At 36.4% G+C, this 17649-nt stretch overlaps 1 protein-coding gene across 3 annotated transcripts in view; it reads left to right on the top strand.

Moving 5' to 3' along the window:
• Positions 1 to 17649, top strand: part of CCDC91 (coiled-coil domain containing 91) — a 117290-nt gene that overhangs the window by 61162 nt on the left and 38479 nt on the right. For all 3 annotated transcript variants that reach the window (XM_017730536.1, XM_008630810.2, XM_017730537.1), the window contains 3 exons: positions 2990 to 3097; positions 16748 to 16840; positions 17021 to 17089. In XM_017730536.1, the coding sequence (XP_017586025.1) occupies positions 2990 to 3097; positions 16748 to 16840; positions 17021 to 17089 (270 nt within the window). The remainder of the gene's footprint in view (positions 1 to 2989; positions 3098 to 16747; positions 16841 to 17020; positions 17090 to 17649) is intronic.

The following is a 17649-nucleotide window of genomic DNA, read 5'->3' as shown; positions in this document are numbered from 1 at the left end:
TTTGGGGGGTGGCACCCGGGCCACGGCAGCGACAGGGGACCCTCACCAGCAGCAGAGCAGATGGAGGGGAGCAAGGAGACGTCGTTGGGACCCTCAGACGGGTGATATGCTTCCATCTAACCCCTGTCACCTCTCCCTGTTCCCCCACCCCCCACGCACACTTCTTTTTCTTTCTCTCTTTCTTTTCCCTTCTCTTTGCCTCTTTTACTATTAAATAAAATACATCCATTTTTTGGAATCAACATTTAATCTCGTTTGGTTTTAATGTCATTTCTGGGAATATTTTGAACCTTCTAAATTCTTTCCAGTTTATGCTCAGAGACTTAGCTTGCTTTGCTTTTCTGGGTTTAAACCGGATTGTAATATAGGTGTCCCTGCCCATAGCAGGGAGTTGGAACTACATGATCTTTAAGGTCCCTTCCAACCCTTAACATCCTATGATTCTGTGATTCTTTGATGGCCTTTCCCACCCAGTGTTAAGGAAGTTCATTGCACAATATATAGAAGGAAAAACTAATTAACAAGGGCACTCATATTGAAATCCTACCCTTGACTTCATGCAATAGATACCATAGGCTGCATTCTGCTGTAACCTTACCTGAAATGATTCAATTAAAAAGAGACTGTTTCAAGAATACCAACTTTGGTATTAGATCACTGACCATAGATTTATGGAATGTCAGCCCAGTAGCATAATTAAGGATTCCTCCTTAACTAATTAGGAAAGAAAGTGGTGTTTCAGCAGTGATAAGAATATTTGTCCAGAATAGCAATTAATCAAAAGACTTTGTGTCATTGTAGTTGTAACTATTATATTAGAGATGCCTATCATCAAGTAGCCAAATGTGTTTCAGTTTATTAAGTAAGTTAATTGGTAAATGAATTTTTTTTTAATTATTAAATTTGAGTAGTTGATTATCTTGATATTTGCCAAAGGTTTGGATGGGTATCACACATCTGTGCTGTATTTCCCATCAGGAAACCTGTAGTACTGCGCTACATAGGGAGATTTTTCTCTCTTTCTCCTTACTTGGCCAACTAGTGGAACAGTCAAATGTAGGATCAGCCCTGTGGTACTATTTAAACTGTGTTTTAAACTATTTAAACTATTTAAACTATTTATTCTGTGTGTATGACAGAAAAGGAAGGCTTTTGTTTCTGATTGTGGAATTTTATGTATTTTCAAAAGAAAAATAGTAATAATAAATTAATTTTAAAACTTTAACAGCCTTGACATGCCATCCAAAGAATAATAATTATTTCTTTGAAAACTGAAAGTTCTTTATACCGTTTAACAGGATTTTAACAGTTCCCAGTAAAGTTTGCACAGCAAAGTGCATAAGGTGTCTCTACCCTTGACATGAGCAAGAAATGGCCTGAGAAATGCCATTGCAACTTAATGACCATTCTGTTACTGTGTTCCCTAAGAACAGAATAATTTTATTTTCTTTTGTGCCAGTTACATGAAACATTTCTTGCCACAATAGTTTAGGCAAAAAAAAAAGAACCCAAACACCAAAGTTCAGGCTTATTTTTTGCCAGTGATATGTGGCTAATTCTAATTTATGCAGAGTAGGATTTAGTGTGTAAAGATTCATGTACAGAGGTTACACTTCTTTGAGAATTCAGTTTTTCTGATTGCTTGAATTCCTATGAATGAAAGATTTTAATTTAGTTAGAAATAAATTGGCTTTTTTGAAAGTAAACTTACAGTTTGCTAAATCCCCTGCCAACACCAGTAAACATATCCTTACTCTTTGATTAAGCATAATTTTTAACCTTTTAAAATCACTGAACTTGTGCTGAGAACTGCTACCGTGCTATAGCATTACTGAAGAGCAGCGATTTTGGCATAAGAGGATAGTTAGTGGAAAATTTGAAAAGGTAATTCAAAAATTGTCAGAAGATTTTATCTTTTTTATACATTTTTAGGTTTTTTTAAAAGTATTCAAAATGTTATTTGATGTGTATGTTATGTTCCATGAAGTAAATACATCTCTAAAATAAAGATTGTTTGAACAATGGGATTTTTTTCTTTATCTGCATTTGGGCCAAAGGTCTGTTTTCTATAAAAGTCATGTCTGTTTTAACTTACCCAGTCATTTTGACTACTTCAGCGTATTGATTACTAGTTAAGAATAGTTTGGTAAATTGTGTATAAATACCCTGATGAATATTTGGAAAGTGGCATAAAGACTTTATACTATCAGGGAAGAAGGCTTAAATCACATGAGCCAAGTAAATGTTTAAGGACACCTGAGCGTAATTCTTCAAATGGTAATTTGGTTTCTTCACGCATCTTCAACTTTTTTATTTCTCTTTCTGCATTCAGATGCTGGAGGCTCTGCAGGGTTTAGCCAAGCATGTGTGAGTTCAGGCATGTGCACAAGCACGAGTTCACACACTCACAGCTCCTACTCCTCTCACCTGTTTGTTACTGCCTTGGTACTTTGACTTTCCACACTTCGACTTCCACTGCTTCACCTTCGAGTGTGAACATCCTGGGGGGGCATTCTTTTATGTTTTATGTTACTCAGAATTTCCATCTGCTTTTACTTGACTTGTGGTTGTGAAGATCATGCTTGGCCCATGGGATCTTACACAGTGCCGAGAGGATGTGGAGTTTTGTCAGCCAGGGAAATATGTCTGGCTTTTTTTTTTTTTTTTTTTCTCTTCAGCAGCTTTCATATGCTCCTCTTCTTGTGTGGTCCCACTAAACTGAGTATATTTCACAGAAATACTCTCCCTCTCTATCTTCTGTGTGCTGCTGTCTTTTAGGCAGACTGTATAAGAAATCTGAGATCCAAAAAGTGTTAGTCCTGACTGAAAACAAGGTAGTGTTACATAGAAAGGTACTTTAATCGCTACACATTCCAAATTTATAACAGCATTCCACATTCTGGTTATAGACAAGTCTTAGAGGATCTGAAGTTACCAATAAACATCCCAGTTCTATCTTTGTTGAGTATTTTGTGCTTTCTTTTTGCAGGCACTGCTACAATCTACAGTTCAGCAGCAAGAAGCAGCTATTGAAAAGCAGTATGTATTAGCCATTGAAAAGCATTCTCGCAAATGTGAAGAGCTCCTTGATGCCCAGGTATGGATGTGCACATGCAAGAATTTCCATGATTTTCTTTTACTTTCAACTCTTTCCTGTTTGAAAAAAATATTAACATATATGGTCCCCAAAGAAAATGATCCATCTTTCCCCTTGTTTCCTCAGCATACCACTAAACACAAGTATTTAAAAATGCTAAATAAATAAGGACTCTTCATCTGCTGGGATCAAAAATGTTCTATAACACTGGAGCCTGCTTAGAACAGATTCAAGGAGAGTGTAACACTGAGAAGAAGTCTCAGAGCACTTTAATACTTACTTCTTAACAGCTGCCATTTTCTGTGGTCTTGGAGAAACCATTCAATTATTTTTAATTTATGTAATTAAGTGCAGGATTTGATTGTGTGGGATTTGCATGAATTTTTGGTCCAAATTTTGTGATGGTTCTTAGATGGTAGACAAAAACATGTGTTGTCCACACCTATTTTTATTTCATAGAAATCTAACCTGAAAATAAAAAGCTATGAGGAATTATATAATATCCAGAAATGTAGATATATATATATATATATATATGTTAGTGGCCTAAATTTGTTCATTTAGCATGACTTGAGTAAAAGCACACTGCACAGCAAGTATTTGAGATCACAGCAATTACTGATGAGTATCTGAACAGTGTTAACCTGGTTTATTCTTGGTTGGACTGAAGTACAGCTCTTGAATCAAAATAATAATGACCACGAGCACGTGAGTTTAAAAACCAGTAAGTTAATTTGCTAATAGCCCCCTGGAGTTGTTTACACTATGTTACCTTTTAAGTACTTTTAGCAACAATTCTGCAAAATATACAAAGGATAGTATTTTTTTTTAATTTTTGTGGAGTGTATTGGACCTAAATACATCAGAGGTCCCCTTGAAGTACTCCACCATTTCCAAAAGTGTTTTATGACCATTTGGGTTTTCTGACCATACCAATTAATACCTAGTGCAAATGTGTATTAAATAGATAAGTATCTGTATAAACAGTATGAAGGGAAGATGTAATAATGTGGAGAAATTGCTTGCATCATAAGTGAGGTTATTGCACAGAATTGCAGTTGTTTAATGCTTGCTATAAGGCTCTGCCTTAAGAGCAAGTAAAAATGAATTTTAAAAAACTGGTTTGTGTTTTTGAAATGAACATACCGTTTGCTAACTTGATATCACTTTCTGAATGTTAAAAAGGAGTGAATTTCATACAGAAGTGTCATAGGAAGATTTTTTGAGAGTGTTCTTACAGACTGAGGAAAAAGTTGCACCTGTGATCAGTTAGATTTGCATCAAACCCCCCAAAACGGGACAGAAATGTGGAAACATGTTCGAGGGGTTCAGATTTGCCTGGGGAGAATCCAACAATGTCAAGAACTGTTCTTGGTCAAAGGAGACTGGTTACAACAAAACACTGTGCCCAGTTCACATCATGTCTGCATTTAACCCCCCCTTTGGATCCCACAAAAAATGCAAATGTTCACTTACATGCAGTCAAGGTTTTTCACCTCTAATTGTAATATAAGACTGGGATTTTGAAGCCTAATCAAATAGACAAGTGTGGGTGCTTGTGGTTGAGCTGTCAGGTTTAATTAAATATGATTTATACTAGCAGATTTTGTTCACTCATAAAACTTTGTTGAAAGATCTGAGAAATAGGTAGTATGTTTTTATTCTTTTTGAACACATCTATTCTTAAATGTATGTTTTCATGTCTGTTTTCACATTTCTGTTTCTTCAAATGGTTTTCTTACGTGCTAACACTTGAGATTGATGAAATTACTGCTAATATTTATACATGGACTTGATTGCTATTTTGTGTTACGGGATTGTACATGCATAGCCAGCTTTACATGGAGATTTATGAGTGTTTGTATCACTGTAAAGGATTTTTTTGGTGCAGCAGTAATCACACAGTGCAAGTATACACTCAGCACAAAAATTGCTTCTTTTTTTTGGTTCCCTTCTAATATTCTTGCCTTACAAGCAGTATTTTGCCTTCAAAGTTTTAAACCTATGTAAAACTGTCAACCCACATAGTTTTTTGTCCTCTCTTTCCATTCCTTTTAAATTTTCTGCTGTTTTATTTCCAGTTCCACACAATCAAGATTATCTCATGATAACTCCTCCTTTCTCATGCTCTCTCTTACTCCCGTTTCCCCCCTAAATTCCCATGCCCCTCCCTCCCAAAAGTGTCTTTGAGAAGGAGGAAAGGCTCTTTTTCTCTGTTTCTCTTTAACCTAGTGTTAAAGTTTATTGAAGTTTATGATTTTGAAGCTTAATTTTATCAGGTGGAGATGCAGGTTAAAATCCTGTCTAGAGGGGTGCTATCGTGCTGATAACATGTACAAGGCTGTGTTTTCCAGGATGGGGGAAGAAGTGAAAGACCTCATTGCATGGTTCTATCCCAATTTCCTGCTGGAAAAATACCTGCAGTTGATATTTGATCATTATGTGTCAGGCTTGTCAGCAGACTGGCTCGCTGTAGGTAGCATCCTGGATGATGATCACTGGAGTGGTTCCTTCCCAGGAGACCAGCCTTTAGGGCTGCTGGTTTTTCCAAGGAAATACACTTCTGTATCCAAAGAAGCATGGGCAGCAGGGGAGGGGGGATTCTGCTCCTCTGCTCCTCTGCACCTCTGCCCCTCTACTCAGGGGAGACCCTCCCTGCAGGGCTGCCTCTAGCCCTGGGAGCCCAGCACAGGAAGGACAGGGAGCTGCTGGAGCCAGTACAGGGCAGGGACAACGCGAGGGATGGAGCAGCTCTGCTGGGAGGAAAGGCTGAGAGAATTGGGATTGTTCAGCCTGGGGAGGAAAAGGTGTTGGAGTGACCCAATTTGCCCTTCCAGTGTCTGAAGGGAGCCCACAGGAAAGATGGAGAGAGACTCTTGACAAGGGCCTGGAGTGACAGGACAAGGGGCAATGGCTTCACACTGACACAGAGCAGGGTTAGATTGGATATTGGGAAAAAATTGTTCCCTTTGAGGGTGGTGAGGCCCTGGCACAGGTTTCCCAGAGAAGCTGTGGCTGCCCCATCCCTGGAAGTGTTCCAGGCCAGGTTGGATGGGGCTCTGAGGAACCTGGAATAGTGGAAGATGTCCCTGCCCAAGGCAGGGAGGTAGAACCAGATGATCTTTGAGGTCCCTTCCAACCCCAGGCCATTCTGTGATTCCAAGATGTCAACATTTCAAAAAGCAAACCAGGCATTCTTGTGGCACATTCAGGGGCACCAGTGTCGTGGTGTCCTCCATCAATGAACAGGACAAAGAGAACTCTTTTCCTCTGTGCCAGAAATCAGTCATGTCATCTGCTGAATATTTAGGAAAGCTATGCATGTCAGTTTTACTTTTCTAGAATTTGAGGATATCAGAAAATGCCAGTTGAAAACACATATCAGTTCTTTACAAGTTGGAAAATCACAAATTTCATCCTCATCTTTTTCTGTGACACAAAACCTTTGATGTTGCCTTCTGGAGATGAGCACCAACTGTGATCTTGTGGTTTTACTCATGTGCTGTGTGAAAACACATGCTGAAAAATGTGATCAGCAAACTTTTGAACAAAATTTTTTTTAAGACTCTTACTATTCAATCAAAGCAGATGATGTTGAAAATGTGTCAATAGCGAAGTACATTCTTTAATTCTTTATAAAACAGTCAATGATATGCGTATTAAGGTAAAATAAAATCTTAAATACCTACAGCAGAAATAATTTTCCCTTTGTTTATCCTGCACCTTTCTTTCCTTAACTTGATGTTCTCCTTCCTCACTGTTTGTAAGCAGTGTGAAGCAGGCATTCTTGGATGGTGGGGGATTAAAGTATATATGAAGTGAGGCTCAGAGCACACATTTACATCTTAAGTGATTACTTGGATCACTGTTTCCTGTTTTTCTCTGTCTTCTGATGTTTCGCTATCAGTCAGAGATACAACTGGACATTCTGTGCAGTGTTTTCGTGCTTGAATATAGTTAAGGGGGATACATTTTACTGTGATCCTTCATTATGTTAGTCTCACATTTCCCATTTTGATTCATATAAAGGAAGAATGAGGAAAGACGAAGACTAGAAGTATTTAACTCCACAGTTCAGTTGCAGACATATTCCTTTCCTGTGCTTCGCTTTGTTTCCTCTTCTTAGCACTTAAGGACATGTGGCCTACAGTTTTCCTTTGTATGGAATATAGAGCATGCATGTATTTTGTGTGATGATTTTTTTTTTTCCATGTTTAAGAAGCCAAAGGAGTGTAATTGCTGAGACAGAACAGTATTGGAGGTGTCATACAAAAAGGAAAGAACTCAAGGGCTCCATTAAATGCTTCCCTTGGACACTTTCCTGTCGGTATTTTTCGTGATGATTTTATGTGTGTGAAACTTGTCTCACATTTGTAGATACAAGAACATTTAAGATAAGTAGAGCTACCCCCATGTCTTTAATGCTTTTTCCACTCTGTCATGATGTTGGCTGTCATTTGTATGATAAATAGTAGTTCAAAATCTGTTGCATGAAATCTTTTGTCTCTCTGAGACTCACTCAGAGAAGTACTGGTTTATCTTCAGTGTGAAAACAATTTGCTGACAGGTCAATCAGAATAAAAGTTCCATGGGCTGGAACTCATCTTTTAAAGTTTATGATGCTTTCAAGACCAGTCTGTGGGCAAGCAGAAAACTGGTGTGACAATAGACATGAGCTGCTGGAATGTGATAGGTATCTTATCTTCTCTAGTATTTGGATGATTCATTTTTGATGGGTTTTGCATAACCTTTTGTGAGAAGTGCCAGTATGTCTCCCGACAACTCCTAGAATGTCAAATGTAAGAAGTACTTGTACAGCAAGTGATTGTTTGTATGCCAGGGAAAATGTTTATTTCATTAAGCAACTTAGTTTCATAGGAGATACAATTTTCTGTGATTTCAAATAGTTGCTTTTATATCTACTCAAAATGTGCCTCATGTTTCTCTAATAATGCTTATTTTCTGAACTTTGATTATGTTTTCCTCCTCTTGTAAACAAAAGAGGCTCTGTGTTTTTCGCATCTTATGGTAGTAATTGTGAAATATATTTAATGCCTGATCTTGAAGGGGCCATATGCAAACTAGATTCTGAGAGTCTTGTGAATATTTGCATTTTTAGGAGACATTGGCCAATTTTTGCAGTGAGAGTACTAATCCTGAAGACTCGCAGACTGAAAATACGAACTCTGTGGTGGGCATAACCTTTCTGGTTCATTAATTCCAACTATGATAGGTTTGGAAATTATTTAGCATACTTACCATGTCCCCATCTTCGGGCATTTCCTCTCAGTTCCCAGAAATCTTGTCTTTGCTGCTGTAGAAATATTTGTGTATTCCTTCCCTTCAAAACCAAGCACTTCCAATCAGTCATTCCTGTTACATTTTCATGTAATCCGCCTTCACATAATTCATCTAGTTGTGTCTTTTCAGGTCTGCCAAGAGTGAAGTTACACTTTCTTAGAACTTCCTTATTCTCTGGTAGTTCCTCGTTATGTAAAGAGGCAAAAAACCAGGGATTGATTAAAATCCTGTGTCAAATTTGAGAAATTTATTTGTGGATTCCTGATACCTCTTTGGTTTCTGTGTATATAGAGAGAATCAAAATTAAAAGAGCAAGAATCAGCTTTTACTGTGCTGGGATGGCTTTTTGTTTGTTTGTTTGCATGTTTTTCCTAAATTAATAAAAATTTTTCAGGATTTATCCTGCTTGAGCAGGGAAGTGAGACCAGATGACCCACTGTGGTCCTTTCCAAGCTGACCCATTCTGTGATTCTGTGGTTCCATGAAAAAATCTGAAAACCAGCATAACTGTTTGGTGGGCTTTTTTAAAATATAAACCCTTACCAGAGTTTTCTAACCTGATTTCAATATGCCCACTCTCACATGCTAGCTGGAAGTTGATTTTGCAGTCCCTTTGCACTGTTAATTCAGCCAGGATTCTTCTAGTGTCTCCACCAAAAATCTTCTTTGGAAATTACATTTGCTTCCTTGGATTTGTCAAGTGGCACTTGAAAGTAGTTCTTTAGAGTGATTTTTTTTTTCCCCTCTTTTGCTTATATAACTTGTTATCTTCAAACCTTCATTACTTCTTAGGAATTTGTACCATCAACTCTTGTCAATACTCTGAACAGGTAAGTAATATAGAAGGATTTTTCTCCTCAATTATTTTCCCGTCAGCTGTAGTTGAAAAAAAATTTGGGTTTGTTCTGTTTTGTTGTCTTCCATTATTGAATATTTTGCTGTTTACATTGCTCATATTTTAGGAGTTCATTTCCTTTATTTCTTCCTGATAAATGGAGCAATTTGTGGAGAACTCATATGGCCAGTAATTAGATCACAAAATAGAAGAAATGATTGATGCTTTTTTATTATTTTCATATTTTTGTAAAGTTGGTTATCTCTGTTTCCCCAGGAGCTCAAAGTGTGTCACGTTTTTAATGGTCTCCATTGCTATGTACGCTTTCCAAGAAAAGTATTTTCATTATTAGATTACTTTCTATAGCTTCTTACTTTATTTATAAAAACAATGAAGTACTTATGCAGCAAAATGTTTTAACCTTAATTTCAGCCTCTGATGTGCCTCACATGATACAGATTGTGCACTCACTGTATGCTGCTGACTGGAACCCTGTTTAAGCATATCCCTAGTTATTTTATTACCGCTATTACAATTTTTCTTTATGTTTACATTGTTTTAGCTTTTCTCATGTAATAATGTTTTTCTGATTCCCAAGCTGTCTCTTAGAAAAGCTTTGCTGCTTTGTTAGGCACTTGGACCTTAAACTGGCAAAAAGATACAGTTCAACCATGCAGTAATAAGTTATAATTTGAGGAAGTGGAAATATGTACCAGATGTTGGAATTCTTCACACAGATTTTCCACCTTGCACTGCCAAACACTGAGATGCCACAGATAGTGAGGACAGTAAGAAACCAGTTACAGTTACCAGATCTTGTCATTTGACTTAGGCATAGCTTAGCAGTGGTGAAGAAAAGGTGCAGTATAAAAGAAAATGCTGTTGAATGTAGCCAGCCTTTTTTAGAGAAGCAGAAAACTGTTACTAGTATTTTAATAAGGTCGCCTTTTTCCTCAGGATAATATTTTGAATAGGATGTAGAAATGGGAATATTTTGATAACATTACAAAATCATGATGTATTTTTGTTACGTCACCTTCCTCTCACATAGATAATAATGTTTCCCATGACCTGTGTTATTTCTTCCTACTGTTAGATCCCTTCATGAGAGACAAAAATAAAAGTAGAACTTTGTGAGTTAAGAAGATTTCTTTTAAAATAGATGAACAGATTTGAAGTGTTGAGTTCTTAAAAAGCCCCATCCAGCGGTTTATGTCCCATGCTGATGAATGAAGTGCTGAAACGTTTACTAAATGTGCCTGAAGATAATTTTTCCCCAAGGCTTGAGGGAGGAGGGTGGTTCTGTGTCCATATATTTTGAATGTACACAAAAGCCCCAATACTGCAGATGACATTATGTCTGTCGTTTTTTCTATGAAACAATTAACTCCAATGCACTTTTCATTAGATTAAAAAATTCAGTAGACACTTGTTCCAAGGAAAACTGGCCATTCACTGAGGGTGAATTAGACATGAATGTCTTAATATACTGGTTTTGATAATGATGTCATTAAAAGAAACTTCCAAGTGTCGTTTCTTTAGTGTGTGACAATTGTTTCCTCAGATGAAAGGTGTGGAAGAGGGAAACACCAATAACTTGTTGCAGTGATACTCTAATTAATGCAAGGCCTTTTTTTCCTGTTTAGTGTTAGGATATTCATATTAACTTTGGTTGTTCTGTGATGTTCTTTGCTGTTTTATTTTTGACTTATTATCTAACTGACTGCTTTTACATAAGGTAAAATAGCAGCTAAATAAGGTAGAATAGCAGCTAACAAAATGAATTTTTCCCTGCTGAATTTGGTGATCCATGCATGATGATTTACCCAATATTGAGAAGGAACCAATCTACAGAAACATGAATTGGATGTCCATTACTATAGCAAAAGAATTGCTTTTTTATTTGTGGATTAAATCCTGTACACATTTCCTTTAAAATGAAACAGTACAGGACTCAGAAAGAAAGTATTTTTTAAAAAGCATTTCAGTTCATGCAAGACACCCAATTTTTTGTTTTACTTTAAATTTGGAGTTTAAGATTAATAGGAATATGCAAGAAATTACAACTGCACTAAATTAGAATTAGTTATTAATAGCTTTAATGCAGCACTTTAGCTGTAAAGCAGCTTATCTCATGCATTATTTCATTCACCCCATAAGTTAGTGTAATATCTTCTATGTAATCCTTCAAATTATGCTTACCTGAAAGAAAAATTTCATGATTCCTCAGAAATAAATTTAATATGTAAAAATAACAAAAAAGACTGACTAGTTGCTATTGTGATTAAATCTGTTTACAATGTCTTCTCTGACTCACATTCCAGGAAAAAAAGGAAGATTTTTTTAATTTCTTTTTTACAGGAATCAAGAAAAACCACAGGACCTCTGTATTTATATTTGAATCTACATCAAACAATTTTCATTTGGAACCATTGCCTAGAGAACTTCTTGCAGGGAGGAAAACATTATAACCTATTTTTGAATGTCTTTTGTTTTAAGCTAATTTTCACAAGACCCTTCTTGACCCTCTCATGCTACTTTCCAGAGGGTAGGGTAGAAATACTAGTGTTTCTCTCCACTGAGGAATACCACTTTTTAGAAAAGTTTTGGGGTTTTCTTCTATTTTTTTTGGAAATCTCTTTCCTATGTCTCACTGGGCCATCATGTCATGAGACAACTTGCTCTTCAGAATTTTTACAACTCAGAAATTTGTACCTTAACCCTATACTCCCTGTCAATGGAATAAAAGGAGGTAAATTATAGCTTTGTTGGAAAGAAGTCTGAGAGTGCTAGGCTATGGAAATCAGCTAAAGTGATGCATTAAGGAGCTGTAGTATTTGTTGAACCTAAGGTAAAGATTTTTTAGATCTCTGTGAGTATCTCTACATAGTGTTCAACTCTCTACTGTGCCTTATAGATAACACACACAGTGTGGACGTGCAGCCCAGGAAACGTACACTGGGTGAAAACTTCCCTGGTGCTCCAAAGTGGAGCTTTCACTGAGATTTCTTTTTGTCCCACACTGATTCATGCACCCTATTTCCAGTTCTGTAGCCATAACCTTTTATCAGTTTCCATCTTTGCTCTTTATTCCAGAAACTCTGTAAGGTATATTTGAGGTATATTTGTTTATTAAGAGTTGTGTAATTGGATTCAAAGTTCCAACATATTTAGATTGGTTTTTTACCTGTTTTCTGGTTCTTGGATTGTTGATTAATAAAGGAAACCCTCACCTCAACTTCTGTTTAAAAACTTCATGGGCCCTGGCAGGGGTTAACTACTTTTTTCCAAATTTAAGGCTTCATATGTAAGTCACCATCCTAACTTTCACAGGAAACCTGGAAGACACTTGGTTACTTTTCACAGGACCATTAGGTCTGATGAACTCATTATCCTACTTAGAGGAGACAGATCACTCTGCCTTGAAAGCTTTTATTAGGTTTACTTTGTGAAGCATGGGCAGTGTGCTCTTGACAGGTACAATTACCAGGAGAAAGTGGCCTCTCCATTGCTTAGGAATGGCAGTTCAGGGTATACGTAGCTCAGAGTGGTACCTGAAGTGTCAGAGCTCTTCCATTATTCCTTTAACACTGTCTGACAGAGAGAGGAACATGTTGTTAATTCTTACCTATGGAAACTGCAAATGTGGAAAGAGATTCATTCAACTCACACCCTTTGTCTGGCTCTAATTCCTGGTGAGAAAGGGAGGGTTTGTGAGATAAGGATGCTTAGATATGATCTTTAATTCTGCAGTGGTCTATTGTTCAGAGGCCTTTACTACAGCTGAACAAAAATCTACAAGCCAAGTAAGTGAACCTGAAACTTCCTCTTGTTTCCTGTTAGCTTTAAATAAAAAACACTTGAAAGCTCTCAAACCTTTAAGTGCTGAAGTGAAACTGTCACCTTCTGTTTGTTTTTAACTTTCAACTCTCTTTGATGAGCTTGTCTGAAACAGCAACTGAGGAAGCACTGATTGTATATAAAGTTCACCATGTACATTTAGTACCAGACTCCAAAGTCATTCTGCATGTCTTGAAATTCCATGTACCAAACACTTCTCTATAATAATTTCTACTTTCAAGGGTGTATGGATTATTTTAAAATCTGAAATACAAATCTAGCTGCCCAAACTAAAGAATAGTTCCAAAAGGATTAGAATAACTTGCTATGCAGGGACATTTAAACTAGGACCTTGGAATTCTGTTGATACAATCATGAACAATTCTCTTCGAATTACTGCCTTTTTTTTTTTTTGTCAAAGTCTGTCTGAATGCTTTCATTATACAGAAATAGCTAAAATCTTTGATTGTTGATGAAGCCTTTACTATCCGTAACTTCCCAGATGTCCTGCTCAAGTGATATGCATAACCAAGATCCCTGAATATGCCTTTGAAAGATCTGTGCTTCTGTAATAAGGAATTCAGATGCATTCAGGTGCATTCTTTTCTAGAAAATGGATTAATAATACCACTGAGATCACTCTACATCATTTTAATAAGCACAGCTTTCCAGGACATTCTGTGCCTCTGTATGAGGACTAACACTACTGTGGGGCATAGTACTTTGGAAAAAACCAAGAAGTTCTTGATTAGTAAGTAAATAGCATATTAATTGCATGCAGAATGGAAGCTGTCATGTTGTATCCATGCTAATTATGCCATATGGGTTTTCTGGACTCAAGACCTGCTTGAGGGAGAAGCAGTTCACATAATATTTTATCCTGTTCTCTCCATTTCCATTTACTTTTTTTTTTTTCGTATAATTTATGTAATGTAATAGCTTAAGGTATGTTTCTCTCTGAAAAACAAGACTGACCAAATATAGATTCTGAAGCCAAATAAACAGTTCTCCAAGGTATTTCTCTGAGCCTAATATAGGAGAATTTTCTTTACTGGGTTGTATGGACAGCTGTTGCAACATTTGTGATGGATAAATGAACTTTTGGAAGTTCGGATACGAACATAAGCATCTATGGGAGGATTACTCCACATGAATAAGCATTTATATTACAATAGGAAAGGACATACCAAGCTATTCACAAGAGACTTACAGTAATGAAATTATAAATTCTGTATTTCCATGAGAAGTATTTAATGTAAAATAAGTTGCATTGAACTATGACAGAAGTTATGAGCTTCTATTTTGAAAGCATTCTAAATGTCCTTACAAATACTTAACCTCTGGTATCTTGAAAAATATGACCTAACATGTTTTTATAAACAGATGCAATTCTTAAAGAAATTATTACTGAATTCCTGTGAATTCCATAAAACCGCAAATGCAATACCTTATAGATCTTTTAGTCTACCAAGGAAATAGGAGAGCCTAACTCAAAGCAGTCACACTGCAGTCACAGCAGCCTTCAGTTTTTTGGAATTGTTTCCTTACTAGGCAACTTTTTTGCGGTAAAAGTCGTTTTTGTAGTTAAAGTTTTGGTTGTGATATCTGTATTTTTCAGGATTGTAGGTCCCTGACTGGCTTATGAGAAGTTAACTCTGCATGGAGGTTTAGATCATGTGAAGGGCTGTGGTCATCAAACTGTTTCATCATCAGAGGGGAGTGACATTGGGTTTCTCCACTGGCCATGTGTACATGTTCTATATTATATTAATGCAAACATCTGCATTCCTAGACTTCCAGGAAGGGCTTTAATGCCTTGTTACACATACATGGAAAATAAAATTTTAAAACGCTTCTGAAGTTTAAAAGCTGAAAATTGTGGTCCCATTGAGAATGGTGTGAAATACATCTTGTATTTCACTGCCCGTTGTGGAAGTTTGAAATGTGGATACAGGTAACTCAGAAATCTGATGGACAGTCTTCATATGAAACCTGGAAATGTGATGGTCAGAGTCAAGCTGGAATTCACTGCCTGCCAGGCTTAAACTAGAAAGTCTCATCTCACTGAACAAACTGACTTCCATTTTATTGCAGGTGCTTTCAAGATAGAGGTGATTTTCTCTAAGGAACTCTCCTCAGAAACTCCTGTGCTGATTCTTGACAAGCAAAATAAAGATTCAGTAATTTGCTTGACATGATTAGTAAGCCTTGATTTGTGGCATATGTCTGCAAAAATATTTGCATGTGTTTGTTTTATATTTTGTCATTGTGAAATAACATTTGTAATCTGTGCAGTTAGTCAAGTGAAGAGTCACAGAGAGCATTTAACTAATAAAATCCATTTATTGTTTCACCTTTAAGTTACTGGGAAAATGTAATTTCTGTAAGTGCCCTGATAGTTAAAGCTAATGTCTGAAAACACAAGAAAAGTGAGTTACACATCATTAAGTATAAATATGATGTGAATTTTTGCTACTCCTTCCACAGGTGTTTTCCATTAGAATATGTCTGCCACATTCAGACCTATTTTAAGTAAATTCACAAGGAAATGCCTCTTCACGTGTTTATCCTGGAAGGGCAGATAGGTGTTTTTCTTTATGAAGCAATCTAAAAGTTTTCTATTCTTCAAATGAAAAAATATTTTTCAGAACATAGTATTGCAGTTTGGTAATGTATTTCTAGCTGCCATTAGAGACACTTGAAATTAAAACATAATAAAAGTCGTGAAACAGAAATGACTGTTTCTTAGAAATGCTGGTGAAAGGGGGATTTGCCTGCATAACTTTGTGTAAAAAATTTATGTTTGTTATATACACTTATATTAACATAAAACTCTACTGTAACACTTTCCTCTTGGTGATCTTGTAAAATGTTATTGTGCATTGATGCTTTACTTTCAGGTTATAATATATCATCTCTTCAATAACATGTAAAAAAGTGTACTGACTTGCTAGCAATTGTATCATGACAAATACGTAGCATCAATAATTTCCAGCAATAATTTTTAGTTTGGAAAAACAGCTTAGCTCTTACAGACAAAACCCACATCCTGCAAATTCTTTTCTTGATACAGAGAAAAAAAAATAAATGGGTTGTAATTATGAACAGTGACAGGTTCTATGTCTGCATATAGGCTAGGTGGTCACTTCAGAGTTCATTTTCTCCCTGAAAAAATGTTTAGGATAACAAGAAATGGACAAGAAAGCAGCATTCTCCTTTGTTCACATTTCCTGACTCTCGAGGGTCATGATATCACAAATGGTTGAAAGAAATACATTTGCCTTCTGCTGTCTGTACGTATAACTGAGAGGTAATACAAGCCTAATTTTAATTCTGCAACTGTTTAAATGAAATCAAGTGTGGTGTTGCTTAGACCATCTTTATCAATTGTGTAGGTGTTGCTTTCACATAGTGATTCATTTTTCAACTTTTTTCCCCAATGCTTTTTAGACTGAAAGGAAATATTAATTATCCAGGAAGCTAAATATAATTATTGTCATTTTTTTCATGACATGAAATCACTTAAAGGAGTGCTGTGTATGTAATTTAACTGAATCTGTGTTTTAAGTAATTTTGTGAGCAACTGACAAGTCCCAAGTGTCTTGGATGAATTCTTTTTGTCTGTTTTATTCACTGGCTGTGATTACAAAAAGATGAATGTTTTCTCCCACTAGCATCAGCGACTTCTTGACATTTTGGAAGCAGAAAAAGAAGTGTTATCAGAAAAGATAGAAGAAGCTTTGATGCAGCAGTCGCAAAAGCACAAGGTACTGTTTTGTTTACAAAAAAATAAGAGATCAGATCTGCATCGTGGACATTATTGGGAATGATCCTGTCACAATTACTGACAGGAAGAGGAAGCTTTCTTAAGCACTTTGGCTGTTTGGAATGATTTTTAGCCACTCCTTTATTGTCTATTGGAGTTTAATTTTTCATAACACTTGCAGGAAGTGCTGGACAAATGTTTGGATGAAGAAAGAAGGAGGAGCAAGGAGGCTCTGGCAGCTGCTGCAAAGGTACCTCTCGTTAATTAGTAGACCTGAAATATGGATTCCATGTGTGTCATTAGAAAGTTCAGATACTTTTGTTTCATAACTAAATTTACCAAGCTCTGTGTTCTCATCTGTGTTTAGAAGAAGCTGGTTCTACTGAAAATGAACATACCTGCTATATCCCATGCCTTGATACAGAGATGTAACTTCCTTTCCTTGGACAATAGCCTCTGAATTGTTTGTAACAAGAAGTCACAGTATTGCAGTTCAGTTGTTGCTGTTCCCTAAATACCTGCTTTTGTGGTCTTTTAACATCAGTGCATCTTGATTTGAAGAGCTGGGTAGCAGGGTCAACTGAAGATCTTAATAAGACATGTCTTATTTAACTTTCTTTGAATATGGTCATTTTCAATGAGAAGAGAACTATTTGTAAAATCATACACAAAGAGGAACATTTTAAAAAGTTTTGAATTATTTTATATAAGCTGACGTTTGACTAAAAGTGACTATTCAGTTTTTAAATATGATTTCTCCTGCCTATTTCATTATGAAGTGCATTGATTTTGGGACAATTATTTTGTAAA

Source organism: Corvus brachyrhynchos, unplaced genomic scaffold (genome assembly GCF_000691975.1).
Source record: "Corvus brachyrhynchos isolate BGI_N302 unplaced genomic scaffold, ASM69197v1 scaffold523, whole genome shotgun sequence".
Taxonomy (NCBI): domain Eukaryota; kingdom Metazoa; phylum Chordata; class Aves; order Passeriformes; family Corvidae; genus Corvus; species Corvus brachyrhynchos.
The sequence above is the reverse complement of the archived record's forward strand: the minus strand, read 5'-3'. Positions and strand labels throughout refer to the sequence as shown.